General features: G+C 39.0%; 1 protein-coding gene across 6 annotated transcripts in view; it reads left to right on the top strand.

The window, feature by feature from the left end:
* ATP2C1 (ATPase secretory pathway Ca2+ transporting 1) overlaps positions 1-15,749 on the top strand; it is a 69,804-nt gene that overhangs the window by 21,820 nt on the left and 32,235 nt on the right. For all 6 annotated transcript variants that reach the window (XM_075083374.1, XM_075083373.1, XM_075083379.1 and 3 more), the window contains 2 exons: positions 14,097-14,207; positions 15,135-15,251. In XM_075083374.1, coding sequence (XP_074939475.1) covers positions 14,139-14,207; positions 15,135-15,251 — 186 coding nt within the window. In that variant the 5' untranslated portion in view covers positions 14,097-14,138. The remainder of the gene's footprint in view (positions 1-14,096; positions 14,208-15,134; positions 15,252-15,749) is intronic.

Below are 15,749 nucleotides of genomic sequence, written 5' to 3' on the forward strand. Positions count from 1 at the left end.
TGCCGTTGGGATGTCTTCAGTAACTTTCTATAATTGTAGTCTGATTTTTTTTTTTTTTTTCCCTTTTGTCACTAGCTTTCAGATTGTGACAGGTTCTTTGTTTTGCTGAAGATTGTCTTGTAGAAGACTGCCTTTTAATAGAAAAATAAAGAATACGGTTTAGGTTGCATCAACTTTGAGCTTCTCTGCTCTGAGGTCAGACTATGTTTACAAATGCAAATTGTTAAATAGGAGTACTGCTTTGTTACCAAGACCTTCTTGTAGCATGTGTTTTCAGATCATTAAGTGCCTAACAGAAGAGGTCAGAGTAACATTTTTCTCACCTGTAAACCAAAACGACTTTCCCAAAATCATGTAGAAGGTTGGTACAAAAGCTCAGACCAGATTTACAGGAGTAAGAACATCATACGGTGATTCTGAAATCCTCCTTAATCTTCGTTGTTTTGAGTCCTGGTTAATTTCAGCTAATCCTCAAAGATGCTGTTAATTTCAGCCTGTAGTCTGTCAGTAATTTCAGGATAGTTTTGATAATTGGATGAACAGTGAGATAGAAGTCAAGATTTTTTTTTCCTTTGAAAAAGATGCTTTAGTTCTTCACAATCCTGAGATGACAAATGGATCATTTTTGTTTGTCATGTGCTTGCAGTGCAGTTGAATTTCCTAATGAGTTTCATGGGTGTTTTTCTTGAACGGTGAAAATGGGCTTAGTTGTTAAACACAGAAGATCAGTGAATAGATTTTGATTTTTGGGGGCAGTGAGTTAGCACCCTGGACTTAGCTCATAATGGATTAGGCAGCTGTAAGTACTGACAAATGGGTGGAGCGTGTGTACATGCAACTGAAAACAGAGGGGGAAGGGATGCCTGCAGCAGCAACAAGAAAACAATTTAAATTGTTCTAGAGTGGCATCATCAGTTGTTTCATGAAAGTTATAGCCAAAACAATAAGGAAGAAATTTGTGATGAAAAGATGTTAGAAATCCTGAAATGGACTTGGTGTTATCACAGCAGTTCATGTTCCTTTTGATATGTAGATGATTTTTTATAAACTAAAGGTGAAATGAGAATTTTAATATTCATTGATTACTGTTTCTTACCATGTGCAGCGTGCAGAAAATTAGAACTCAATACTTTACACTTATGTTGGCAAAAAAGTCACTTCTGTTTAACTTAGAGGATAAGGTAAGAGAAGAGATTTTTCTTTCTTTTTTTTTTTCTTTTTTTGAAGTGGAGAGCCTTCACTGAAGGCCAGTTCTAGTAGATACCCTCCTCTCTTAAGAGTGCTTTGGTAAGTTAAAGAACTGCTAAGTTAACATAGCGCTTGTCTTGCATTAGAAACAGACTTCCTCTTTAATTGAACAGTCATTGTAATTTTTTAATCTCTTGTTTGACTCGTTGATGGAGCGTTAGATAGCTTTAGTCTTTCATTTTTTTCCCATGCAGATAAATCAGTAATATTAATCTGTAATAATCTAGAAGTGGTTTAATGTGGAATCTGCTTGAGTTCAGACATCACAGAACATATATTTATTATTTTCCTAGCTTTGTAACTCCTTTACGTGGGGAGTCTATGGCATAATCTCTTCTTAGTGAGTCAGGAAAAACAGTGGTGTAAGGAAAATGCAGACAATTTTCAGAGTAGCTAATTTAACAAAAGAGAAACAAACTCTTTACCAAAAAAGCAAGCAAATAGTTTGACAAGTGTGTGGTGATGTTGGGATGCTCTTCTATACGGCTGAATGAAGTGGTCTCATTACTGCTGAAAGAAGATCCTGCTCTCAGCTGTGTTCCTGCTGTATGTGTTGTGTTGGCTGTCATGGTTGTTGAGTTTGTCTGGCTTGCTAGCTCGACAGAAGGTTAGCCCAGCCCTTCTTTCCTCTTGCCCCTGTTGAACAGCTTTCTATTGAATTAGTAAGTTGAATGGGCTCATGAAGCATCCACTTAATGCTGAAAACTGAGGGGCAAAGCAGTGAGACCTCCTCCTTTTAGCATAAGCAGACCATTAGCTTGACTCACTTCTTTATGTAGTTATGCTTCAGTTCCATATAAATTCAACCTTTTGGGTGGGAGTGCTGATCTGCCCGAGGGTAGGAAGGCTCTACAGGGAGATCTGGACAGGCTGGATTGATCTGCCAAGGCCAATTGTGTGAGGTTTAACAAGGCCAAGTGCTGGGTCCTGCACTTGGGTTGCAATAACCCCATGCAACGCTACAGGCTTGGGGAAGAGTGGCTGGAAAACTGCCTGGCAGAAAAGGACCCTGGGGTGCTGGTTGACAGCTGGGTGAACATGAGCCAGCAGTGTGCCCAGGTGGCCAAGAAGGCCAACAGCATCCTGGCTTGTATCAGGACTAGTGTGGCCAGCAGGAGTAGGGAAGTGATGGTGCCCCTGTACTCGGCACTGGTGAGGCCGCACCTTGAATATTGCGTTTGGTTTTGGGCCCCTCAGTACAAGAAGGACATTGAGTTGCTGGAGCGTGTCCAGAGAAGGGCAAGGAAGTTGGTGAAGGGTCTGGAGAAAAAGTCTTGTGAGGAGTGACTGAGGGAACGGGGGTTGTTTAGCCTGGAGAAGAAGAGACTGAGGGGAGACCTTATTGTTCTCTACAAATACCTGAAAGGAGGCTGTAGCGAGGTGGGTGTTGGTCTCTTGTTCCAAGCTGCTAGCGATAGGACAAGAGGAAATGCCCTCACGTGCCAGGGAAGGTTTAGGTTGGCTATTTAGAAAAATGTCTTCGCTGTAAGGGTTGTCAAGCATTGGAAGAGGCTGCCCAGAGAGGTGGTAGAGTCACCAACCCTGGAGGTATTTAAAAGACCTGTAGATGTGGTGCTTAGCAACATGGCTTAGTGGTGGACTTGACTTTGTTAAGTTAACGGTTGGACTCGGTGACTTCAGGGCTCTTTTCCAACCTAAAAAATTCTATGATTCTATAGATGACAGTGGAATTTTGCAAGAGTGGAATAAGTTAATAAATAGATTTTAGTGGAGACCTGCTTTTGAATTGGTGAAAGGATTCAGATGAACCTAATTGAGACTGGGTGATAAATTTGGCATTTACAATGTGGTTCGTAGAAGCTAGAAGGAATGATAAAGTTACCATGCAGAGAAGAGAAGGAAGGCCTGGATGCGTTCCTGTGCTTCTTGCTGTAGGTGTGCCTGCTCGAGCAGGGGGATTGGACAAGATGATCTCCAGAGGTCCCTTCCAACCCCTACTGGTCTGTGATTCTGTGAAGATAAAATACGATAATCAAGGTATAAATCTGGGACACACATCTGTTTCTAGTTATGTGTTTTGTAAACTTTTTACTCTAAATAGTGAGAAGGGATAAAATGGATGATAGGTTAGCAGATGCAGCCTACAGAATCTTTAACAGATGCTTTAAAAATATTTTTAAGTCATAAATTTTCTGCAGCACTTTTTTCTGCATACATAATTCACAGAAAAAAGCTTGGCGAATACAGTGTTGCTGCTTTCTTGATACTAATTATAAGAAAGCCTATTACCATAAGGAGAGTAATTATGCAGTGAGTTATGTTTGCATTTAAATTGGCACTGACACTGGCTTGGTCCTGAGAACTGTTGCAAACAGTAAGTTCAGGATTTTTTTTAATCAGAAGTTTATTCTGTCACATTATGAAGTAACTGCATAGCTGACAAGGATATAATCAACGACTGGGTCTTGGAGCTTCATTCATTATTTTAAACAAATAAATATTGAGCAAATAATTCTATCGGCATTTTTGCCTAATGCAATTATATGGCCACTAATGTCTGCATGTGTCATGGATACGTTAGTAGTATATCAGAGTGCTAAAATTCTTTATTAGTGTTTGCTGTTCAAGTGCCATTCCTTCGTTTTGAGAAGCTCAGCACTTCAAAGTGTTATGAGATAGAAGCAGACTATTGGAAAGGAGCCATATGATGTTATATCTAAGCTTAAATGGTCTCTTCTAGAAAGCTAGCAACCCTCTGGCAAGATAAATGACTGATATTTAGACCCAAAGTCTTCTGGCCTTCAACTTCTAAAAGTTTTCATGTGAATCAGGATTTAAGCAGAGGTGTATGCTTTTTGAAGTCAAATGAGATATGGCCATCAGTGCTCTCTTCCTTGGGTGATGAGTTTCTGAACTGAAACTTTGCTTTCATCAAGGCATTAGCACTGTTTTGATCATTTTAGTGTGTGCTTAGGATTCTGTATTTTTTGTTCTTCTGATTAATAAGTAATGACAAATGTATGACATGTTCAAGCAGACTTTTCCAGTGTTCAAGGAGTTTTTTGAACAGGAAGAATCAAAGCTGAATATTTTGGCCAATGAAATACAGGTTGGTCTGATACGTTTTTCAATGCGTTCTTGATAACTCTGATGCAACCTCGGGGCTTTCAGCAACCTGAGGCTTTAAATTCATCACAGTACATCCTCCAGAGTATACAGAAATGCTCTAAATGGTAAATCTTTTGTAGCGATTGAATACAAAGTTTGAATGTTTGGCATTCTTAAGTTTCAACTGTATACTACATAAAAGGGCTAAAGGAAGATAAGGTGGTTTGGACAGATGTGGTATTGGGGGTTTAGTTTGAATTTTGGTTGACATTACTCCTACAATCTACAGTAATGCAGTCAGGTTAGGACATCATTATTTTAGTGAAATATTTTCTCGAGCTGGAAAGCGGGCAGTTGTAATTCACAAGGCTTGCGAGATAACCACATGGAATATACTATGATTACAGAAAATTGCTCAGCTTTGCTGTTGAGCTGGTAGCCTCAGTTGAACTAGGTGTCCTACTTTCCTTTCTATTTTTTTTAAATTAAAGAAGACATGGTGAAACCTCCTGAAAGAATAAGATGCATTTCAGGTTGTGGAGATGTGTTTCTCAGAAGTGTCTTTATAGACGATATTTTTTAGTACTTAAATATTTTTAGTACTTGAAAATAGAATCATAGAATGATTTGGGTTGGAAGGGACCTTCAAGATCATTGGGTTCCAACCCTGCTGCCATGGGCAGGGATACCTTCCATTAGACCAGATTGCTCAAAGCCCCTTCCAACTTAGCCGTGAACACTTCCAGGGATGGGGCATCCACAACTTCTCTGGGCAACCTGTTCCAGTGCCTCACCACCCAAAATAGTTTCTGAGCTTTGTAGATTACTGTAGAGTTAGTAAGTTGAATGTTAAATGGAGCACTGTATTATTTGTTACATTGCCTGAAGTAGATGAGGTTGGGGATAGGTGTCTCTCTTAAATATTTTACAACTTCTAAGATTGGGCAAACCTTGAGATTCAAGATGGTCAGTGCCATCAGAAATTCAGATTTCTGTTTCTTAGTTTGTCAGAAATGCAGGTGTGTTGTGTACCAAGGAGTAGAGATCTGCATTATGGTGGGTGGTTGGCCATAGTGAAAGTCCTAAGCACTGCTGAAATAGCACTCAGAAATAAGGCCATTTTTTTCAGGCTCACAGGGCAGCTTAGCAGGTTGTTCTCGTAACTTGGGTATTTATATTTCTGTGGTTAATGGGCGGTGTCTGTGCCAGGTTGAATATTGCCCTTTGTCTAATGTCTTATGAAATAACGCACAATAGCAAGGGGCTGAAACTGTGACCTCCCGGGATAGAAATTGCTCTGCAAGGAGAACTCATTAATGCAAGCTAGTGTTTCTCTTTCCTTCTGGCTGTTTTAGAGACAGAACCTTTCTGTGTACCCTTCTTTTGATGTGGGGACTCCTGGGTTTAAACTAAAATACTGTTGAATAGGAACAAATTTCTTTGAATATTAGAATACAGGGCTGCTGCAGCTCTTTCCCCAGAAGTGAAAAATCATCACACTGTCCATTCAAATGAAGACAGTAGACAGTAACTTCAGAGCTTTCAAAAAAAAGTATTTCTTCTCCTGAGCAAACAGGGCATGGTAGAAGAAAAGTGGCTCATTAGTCTGCAGACTTCAGTCTTCTGCGGGTGGTAAGGGACAGCTTTTTAAAGTGGCAAGTAAAATACTCTTTTTACAAATTGGTCGTGTATGTTGTTGCTCTAAGAAAGCAGCATTATTTCCCATAAAGGTATTTGCCAGAGTATAACACACTCTGACCAGGTTCTTTTAGATAATCCATGATTGGAGGGTGAAATGTTTAATATCAAGTGTGTATTTGAAGATATTTGTTACATGGGATTTTTGATTTAACAGAATGATACATGTGTACTGTGTTTTAAGTATATTTTGTAAGTTACACTTAAAATATAGAAATTGCAATACACAGTTCAATCACAATACCAATGTGATTCCTGTTACCAGCCTCTATAATATGCTCATTGTCATGATGCTGGGCAGCCCCAGTCGCCAGAAAGGAGGATGTGCACTGAAACCAGCTCAAACCTATTGGTCTCTGAAATATTGTTGGATATTCAGTGCATGTGTTGGGCTGAGGCACATAAGTATCCCCCCACGCTGGCCTGGCTAACTCAGACACTCACATTCTTTTGATTAAATCAGGGAGAAACAGTTATACCACTATGTGATCAACTCAACCGACAATTATTTATCCAAACCAAAGGCCACCCTCTGGTCCCCATTGTGTAGAGGTAGGGTTAGCCTCTTTGGAACAACTGTGGTTAGTCACACCCTATGTTATTTTCTGAGCTCCGTGGGTGCATTGCCCTTGCCCATCTCCTCTGAGCCTTCTGTTATGGGGGTTTATTGGTCAGTTGCAGTATTTGAGTATTTTTCGTATCAAAATTTACAGGGGTTTGAGGCTCATTGCAGAAATTGCTAGCTGAGAATACAGGAAGTGTAATCGATCTTCATGATTTACTCAGATATGAGGCACAAACAACTCAATTCCATCACTGCAGTCTGTGTAGATATAGCCTTCCTGAATATAACCTCCAATTTTCTGCAGATCATTAAAAAATTAGTTAAAAAGCCAAGAATAAGACATTAAATAATGGAATGTATTTAATCAAGGTAAGTTTGTAGCTTGTCTGCATTTAAAGTTTGCAAACTTGGTTGCACTGATTTTTATTTTACTAAATCTGTATCCACTGCACTTGGCTACTTCCACCCGCTTCTTTTGTTAGCGTAACTGGTGAATTCCTTTGGAGACTTAATTCCTGTTAAGATCTGTCAGGATTTCATGGAGAAAGTTGCATCATAGTCACAACCATGTCCGGTATTGTTTATTGCAGAACAGTCTGAGGTCTTTTCACATGTTCCTCTCCACCCTGCTTCTGCTTCTGGAATCCTGCTATGCATCTGGGTTTGCCTCTGGGTATGCGGTTGGTCTAGGACTTAACTGTGACCATTGAGCATGCTTAATGCTTTTTTTCTTTTGTGCTTGGATTTTTGCTGTGTTTTGTCATCACGTGGTCATTGTTCTGTGGCTGGGACCTATACTGAGGTTCTAGGAGCACCTTGCCTTCTAGACAAATGGGGGTGGTAAAGATTGCAGAAACATCTAGTGAAATAGATGCTTTTTAGGTCATTGCTAGAAAGTGACTCTGTGGAATCACAGTCATGATGCTGAGCAATGACCTATTTAAATGGAGAGTCTGAAGATGGCAATAAGATGATTAAAGATCTCCAAAACCTCTAGCCACCATGTCCTAATGAACACGAGAAGACTTTGCACTGATTCTTCATATCTGATGGAACCGATAGAAAAAGAGGTTTACTTCCATTCTGGGTAGAGTCTTTTCCTTAAAGATACCTTTCACAGCCAAAAGTCTTTGAGTGGGAACTATTTCCAAAGTCCATGTTCACACACACGGAGACTCGGGCCTCTGTGCCCATTGATATCTAGTTCATCTCTAGCCCTGTGTATTTTCAGAATGCCAGATGGTGCAAAAGGTGTAAGCACTCGGTATTTCATTATGTTACTGTGTGCACTGATGTCTACAGTAGCTGATCTATCTGTCGTTACCCCTCTGCATCCACCATCCTGGCTCTGAATTGTACAGAACTGGGGAAGAATGTGCTTAGTAGGATCTGAGCTTTTTAATCCTTTTAGTATACATCATGTGTAATTTGATCACACAAAAAAGTCAGGAAGTGAGAAGCTTGTAAGTTTCAATCTGTTTTCTATTCAGCAAACCACATTTTTATTATGTTGTTGAACATTGTCATTTTTTTCAGTGTGGGGAAGGTAGATGAAAAAATGGAAGATAATTCTTATGGTGGGTGAGGAAGTGCTGATTCTTTTGGGATCCCAGTAAGAAGGGCACAAACACTTGCAGATCACTGTTACTAACTCAGAAAAGGTGACAGCAAAGTATAAAATCATACGTCTTTTCTGACACTGGGAACCCTGAGATGATAGGGCTTTGGATGGATCTCTGGTTAGGGCACAGCACACTGTAGATCTCATCTGCTCTAAGTTCACTAGTACTCTCATGGGGTTTTGCTCACAGTACAGGTTAATCAATCACCGGTAGCAGTTGGGTCTGGAATGTGGGCTTTGATGTATCCCTTGGACAGCATGCTCTAATATCCTCACCTCAATAAAGCTGCAGTTCCTGAGCAGGTGCATCTAATATTTGAAGTGGAAAAGACAAAGTACTCTACATATACTTAAGATTAAATGCACATAGGTTAATTACACTGATTATGTGTACCTTCATTAATTTTACTATTGATTAGACACAGCATGATTCAGCAGCAATTGCGTTCTATCAGCGATGCAGAGGCATATACCGGGCTGTGGGTCACAAACTGCTTGTACAATAATAGCCTTACAGGTTGATCACTACAAGCAAATCAATAGGTCTTTGTAGTACTTGAGTTGGCTTCAAAGGGGTTCAGTTTTACAGGGGCTGATAGGGTCGGTTCAAAGTGACCAAATCAGCTCTTCAGATGGATGGGAAGATTCAGAAGAAAGTTATAGGTATGGTTAAGAGGCAAATATTGGAAAACACTCAGAGTCAATGCTTCTAGTCATCTTTATACATTTCCAGTTGTGCCGCAGTGTTTCCCAAGAACTGGCTCTACTGACCTGCAGTGTCCCAATTAGACTTCTTGTGTGGCAGGGTAAACAGTTCTATGAGATTAGAGTGCCCAAACCCAGAGGCATTCTTGACTCTCAGGTTTCTGAAGGAACTTCTCAAAGAATCAGCATTTCTTTTTACCTCAACTTAAATTTATTTTTTAAACCTCTTCTCCCCCACTTCCCCTTCTACTGTTCTTGGTAGCTTTGTTTTTACACCACCTTTGTATTTTGCACTTGTGGATCAGTTGAGTAACTGCATGCAACATCTATAGGACTTAATATTAACTAATTAGCCTAAATGTTTTAGTCACAAGTTTGTCTTAAAAAAAGATTTTGCTATGAGAATGTTCTAAATTTTTAGACCACTCTCAGTGAATATATGTCCTGCCATTTGCATTCTCTGAGGAATCAGAGCTAAAATTTCCCCTTTAAAAAATTATAAAAGTATCTCAATGTCAGTGAGCCCTGCTGATTGATAATGGACTGTTCCTGCTAAGCTGAGAAACAGAATGGTAGAGATAGGTTGTTGGTAATTGGTATTGGCCATGGTAGAAAGAGGGTAGGCAGAATTTTGTGGGGTATGAAGAAGAAGAAATGGTAACACATTTCTGTTAACTGGTTAACTAGATTTTCTTTAGAGAAAACAATTTCTGGTACTGTAAGCCTTCCAGACTAATTTGTATTAATTTTGGTAAACATACTTTGGTCACAGTTCTGTGGTCATATGATTGATGCGTGTTTCTTGGTCTAGAAGTGGTGTTGTGTACATTGGAAGTGGTCCAAGAAAAGGCCTTCCTGAGGCAGCTATTTATTTTTATTAGTTAGCATCCTGCTCCTTTGTTCCTTGGTAGAGTTGGCTGCAAGCAGGGAATGGGAAGCTGTAGCCATAGCTCCAAAAGCTTCAGCAGTCATGTACGTGCTGCATATCTGATATAGCAGCATAGACCAGTATATTTTCTTAGCCCAATTATTCATATAAAAACTTGCCCTGCAACGAAGTGCTGAAGTGTTTTAAGGTATCAGCTGATAGATGCTTGAAAGTGAATTGCCTCATAAGATGGGAAGACATCTTGCTATAGGTAGGACTCCTTTAATATAGAACACTGGTTTTGGGGATAGCTTCTGTTGGCTATGCTAAAAGGTGTTGCAGAAGCTCACTTTATATTTTGGAAGGTAGTGATGAAGGGAACAGTGATCAGTTTCTCATTGGGTAAGTAATTGAATTTATGTCAAATGTTAGATATTTGAAACTGTTCTTTTCTGAACTACAAGTGTGGTTTAATCTGCACAGGCTGTAGAGGTTTTGAAGAAATTAGATGAGTGTACATCTACAATTGTCTTGTGATATGTAATTTTGCTCTAGAGAAAGCAGCTGGCTGTAAAAAAAACCTCCTGAGCCTTTATTTTTCTAATTATTTACCAAATTTTCTCTGTAGATTTTTTCACTGCATACAGTACAGTATTTTTCATAGAAGTGGAATATGAATGAAACACATTCAAAATCAATGCCTTTTTGAGTCTGTTACAAAAAGGTTGTCGAAATAGACTTTGTAGCACAGTTCTGTGCTAGTGAAGATTTATTTGGGAAAGCCCGATCTTTAAGAGTATGTTAACGTTTCTGTTTAAGGTTTTTTAAACTTCTTAAAATAACCTTAAAAAGCTCGTTATTAGGCTTTCTGAAGTCCTAATTGATAATATTAGGGAAATGATCAGTTATATGTCCTTTTTTTGGAATTGTTATTTGTCTTTAGCAGCCATGTCAGTTGTTACAGGGAAAAAGATTTTTCTTAGCACTAAAATTTGTAATGGCTGTCAGTTCATTTCTGCCTACTCTTACTGGGAAAGCTTGGCTGCTCAGCATTTTTGTTGAGAATGTGGAGTCGTCTTGGTCAAAGTCATATGTTTGTGGTTTTGTTTTGAAACAGCACTTAGGCATAATGGTTTTCAGCCCTAAACTGATTTTTGGTAGCTTATTCCATGAACGCAGTATATATTTTCAATAAAAATCAAAAGCTAGTACTCTAGGATGGGAAACCTTAACGAAAAGAGCATGAGCCAGTAATTTGGTAGGGTGTTTTATCAAAGAGTGGAGATTGTGGCAAAATTCTGGGTGAGTAGTTTAGAAAAGTGTGTGGTCTGAAACAGAAGTAAGGTTAAAATAATAAAAAAGTATAAACATTTGAAGTATGAAAAGTCATCCTCTCCAATGGCAATTTCCTGAGAATTTAAGTGATCTACCTTAATATTGATTTGTGTGTGTAGACTTAACAGCGGCTGGAACTGGGTGTGTTCTTAATTGCAGAATAGGCGAATTTGAATAAAACTGTTTCTTCCTAGGAACTGAATCTTGTGAATATAAACTGCTTCGTGGATGCTGGTAAAAGTGGTGGTATATTTAACCAAATGCTGTCTGTCTGCAGGGAAGACTTGGGTGGGCATGCTGGTGCATCACTTCCCATGATGCAGTTTTAGGGAGATGGACTTGTATATACCAAAGGGTATACTGTGAGGCTTAGAGTCGCAATGTCTGTATTCTTCCTAACTGGATTACCTGCCATTCTGCTGCTGTTGTGGTCAGCTTAAGTTGCTTTAATAGTTCTGTTTTGTGGAGTGACTCTTATGATGCTGTGCTCTGTGAGAAGTCTTAAACTGTGGAGCAAGTGTTTGTTGTTCTGGTCCAGAGTAGTGTAACCTTGTTGGTGTAAGGGCTTGCTAGCATTTGGTTTTGTAAAAAAAAAAAAACCTCTTGTGAGGAACAGAATTATACTAATGATTTTGTTTTTCTTCGTTGTTGAAAGTAATACTTCTTTTCAAATACTTTGTGTAAACATACGTTGAGAGAGAAAAATATGTTATTTTGTTGAACCATGGCTAAAATATTTTTTTGACTTAATTTCTTGTCTAATTTGAAGACTGTAAAGGTATTTGGAAACAACAACTTGCTAGATAATTGTTGTAAATGTATATATTTATAGTGTATAATAATGTGTATTCACCATCATTTTAAGGAACACTGACATCACTGTATATACTTCAGGTTTCAATAAGTATCTAAACGATGCTAAAGCATATTTAAGTCACGTATTTTGTAATACACTATAAATTTGGCCACAGACTTTCCAGTTCTGGTTTTTGCATAAACTCATCATTAAAAGGATAGTAAAGTACAAAACAAAGTTCTTTCAGTGGAATGAAATATGGGAACTGCAGTGGAGGCGTGGCAGAGCATGGCTGAGCTGCAGTCCGGCAGCCCAGCTGCTCGGTCCCCCTGGCTTCACGCAACAGAAAGCTGAGTGGGGTCCAAGAGGTTCTCCCTCTTTGGAGACCAGTAAACACACTGTTAAGGTGCAGTTCTTTCGTCTGCCAGCCCCCCCTGCCCATGAACTCAACGCCCACAGCCCATATCACCTTGTTTCTCCTCTTAGTGTCTAGACCTGCTTTCTTATAATTACAGTGAAGGAGCAAGTCTTGTTGGTTTACTGTTTCACTCGGCACTACATGGCAGGTGTAGAGTTTCCAAGGGTTTTTCTTGAAAACGAAAGGATGTGAATTCCAACGGTAGCACTTTCACCTTTGTTCATTGTTCCCTTGGGCCCCTGGGATGAAGCCTTTGTGTAGTCTGTTTAGGTAAGCAGCTAAAAGAACAAATGTTGAGTTGAATTAATCTCAGCTATTGTATTTGAGTATACGGCAGACAGCGTGCGGTATAGAAAATGAAGATTGTCATACCTTTTGTAGGGCATAAAAATGCTGGCAACTTTTAATGTATTGTCATCTTGAAGAACTTTATGGACGCTGAGAGTTAAAATATAAGATAGAGGAGATTAAAAAATTGTCTTGTATAAAAGCATAAAACTGCCTATTCAAATCCCCTGCAAGTATAATGGGAAAACCATTTCTGCAGTGTGCATGTTTACATGTCACAGAATCACAGACTGGTAGGGGCTAGAAGGGAACTCTGGAGAACATCTCGTCCAACCCCCCTGCTTGAGCAGGTACCCCTAAAGCAGGGGGCACAGGACCACATCCAGGCGGGTTTTGAATGTCTCCAGGGAAGGAGACTCCACAGCCTCCCTGGGCAGCCTGTTCCCCTGCTCTGTCACCCTCACAGGAAAGAAGTTTTTCCTCAGATTCAGGTGGAACTTCCTGTGTTCTAGTTTGTGCCCATTGCCCCTTGTCCTGTCATTGGACACGACTGAAAAGAGTCCAGCCCCATCATCCTGATACCCACCCTTTAGATATTTATAAGCATTTGTAAGATCCCCCCTCAGTGTAATCTTCTCCAGGCTAAACAAACCCAGGTCTCTCAGCCTTTCCTCATAAGGGAGATGCTCCAGTCCCCTGATCATCTTGGTAGCTCTCCACTGGACTCTCTCCAGTAGTTCCATCTTTCTTGAAGGTGTCTTCCAGTTAATGGAAGGGGGATGTGCATGTGGCAAGATGGATGAGGTATTAATTGTGGGTGCAGTAAGAAGGAAGAAAGAGTATCACTCCAGTTTCTCATTTAATAAGCAAGAAATTGGAAACTCTAAAGCTTCATTAAATATCAAAGCAGTGCTGAGCTGTGTGATCAATGTTACTGTTGCTCTCTTCTGAAGATTACAACATTTTAGCTTCCTAAAATTACAGGAAAACATTACTTTTTATAGCACCGATTTGAAGGTTTTGTACTGTACTCAAGTTTTATGACTTCTCTTGCATCTGTGCTCTTGCTTGAGGTTTTCTTAATGTTTCTTCTTTGTTTACAAGGAAGTGTAAATAGGCCTGCTTAGACCGTCTTTATTAATGAGTAGAAGGTAGGGGCAGGGAGTGAAATGTATCTAGAATTATTACTTTCTGACCAGGTGTTGATGGTAGTGAGTTAAAGGATTATGAATATATTTAACTGTTAGGATCTTTGTCATCACTTCACAGATCGTTACAGAAATTAGTCTTCTTGGTTGCAAGTCCATTGTTTTATTATTGCAGATGGTACTGCATGAAAATAAGCTGAATTGTAGATTTTCTTTTTGAAGTGCAAATGGTTATCAAAAACTACCTTTCAATGGCACTAGTACTGCATTGGTATATGTTGTTTGAAATTAAATGTTAGTGCTCCCTTTCACTTCAGACTTTGGTTTTGTTTCTTAGGTTGCACGTCTTCAAAACATCCCTGACGGTGACAATGAGACAATGATTCCTGTACTGTCTTCAAAAAAAGCAAGTGAATTGCCAGTTGACGAAGTTGCAAGCATTCTGCAAGTAAGTGATTTGGCATCTCTTAACAATGCACTGATGTTTCCAAACAATAAGTTTGGTATTTCTTAAAGACAGATCTTGTCACTGAAAGTCTATGCATTATCACACAGTTTGATATTAACTATTGTCTACTTCTAAAAGCATGTTGATTTTTAAATTGTTACTTGAAATGCTTTAATATCTTCAGAAAAACTGGGTTTTTGGAGGGGGGGGATGAGATTCAACTGGAAAGTGGTTAGATTTCTGTATGCATTGAAGATTGTTTTTTTGCTAATAAAACTCCTAGAGTCAATCTTTCTATAAAATTCTGTTCTGTTTTTCATAGCTATTGCTTCCATTTCTCTAAGGAATCCTTAATGTCCTTAATTTATTTTGGTAGCCTCCGTTTCAGGTGGAGGAACAGGATTGAGAAAGCTACCCATTGACAGATTTATGAACCACTGAATCTGGGCTAGTTTTTATGATAGATGGTCTTTTTTCATTTTCTGTATGCTTGACTGCTTGAGGAGTACACCATGATAAATGTTGGTCACTGACAACTCAAGACTTTGAAGGTATTGCTGTGTCATTTGGCTGAGTAACTGAACTCCTGATGTAATCCTCAAGAGTATAAACTATGCCCACAGTTTGGCTTGCTGAAGAGTTTTCTGCAGGGATGATCAACAGTCATTAGAGATATGAAACAGCATCTGCTTCTGTAGTTCTTTGTGAATTTCTTTGTTGAAGTACTCTTAAGTACTGCCAAATTGAGTTTTAAAATAGTGATTAGTTAGCTTTTATTGCCATACAAACATTAGTACCAAGCTTGTCTTTCTGATGTTGGCCAAATTTTTATAATCAAAGGCTATATATTTTGGTGTGGGAAATTATTTTGAAGTCTAGCTTATCAGTGTAATTGCTGACTGTGTTATTCTTTGCATATTTTAATAGGCTAATCTTCAGAATGGCTTAAAGAACTGTGAAGTTTGTCATAGACGGGCATTCCATGGATGGAATGAATTTGATATTAGTGAAGATGAACCACTGTGGAAAAAATATATTTCCCAGGTTAAGATTTTTTTGTCCTTTCTGCTTTTTCGTTTTAATGCTTGTCAGTAGTTTTGCTCTTCATTACTTAGCTTTTGTGGGCATGAACGTATTCTTATAAAGTGTGGAAACTCTAGTAGAATAGGGAATTGCAACTTCTATAATTGATATCTAATCTATCTATTGAAAAAGCTTTTATGTAGGTACATGCCAGTGTGTTAATTACATGATTTTCTTCAGTGTATGTTCATAGCTAGCCAAAGGGTGTCCCATTTATAAGTAGCCTGAGGGCTGGAGAAGCAGAATAAAGTTCCCTGTAGGCAAAGACTTGAGTATGAATCATGCTAAGGTCAGACACGAATGTATATGACTGATAAACATTTAAATGGAACATGAAGTATGAATAATTTGGTAGACAAAGTAAACTTTAAAAAGTAAAACCGCTGCCTTTGAAGTGGGGGTGGGGCCAGCCTTGATTCTGGTATTAAGCAGAACTGGCAGAAGTCAAGTGTGAATTTT

This window comes from Phalacrocorax aristotelis, chromosome 2 (genome assembly GCF_949628215.1).
Source record: "Phalacrocorax aristotelis chromosome 2, bGulAri2.1, whole genome shotgun sequence".
In the NCBI taxonomy this organism is placed as follows: Eukaryota; Metazoa; Chordata; class Aves; order Suliformes; family Phalacrocoracidae; genus Phalacrocorax; species Phalacrocorax aristotelis.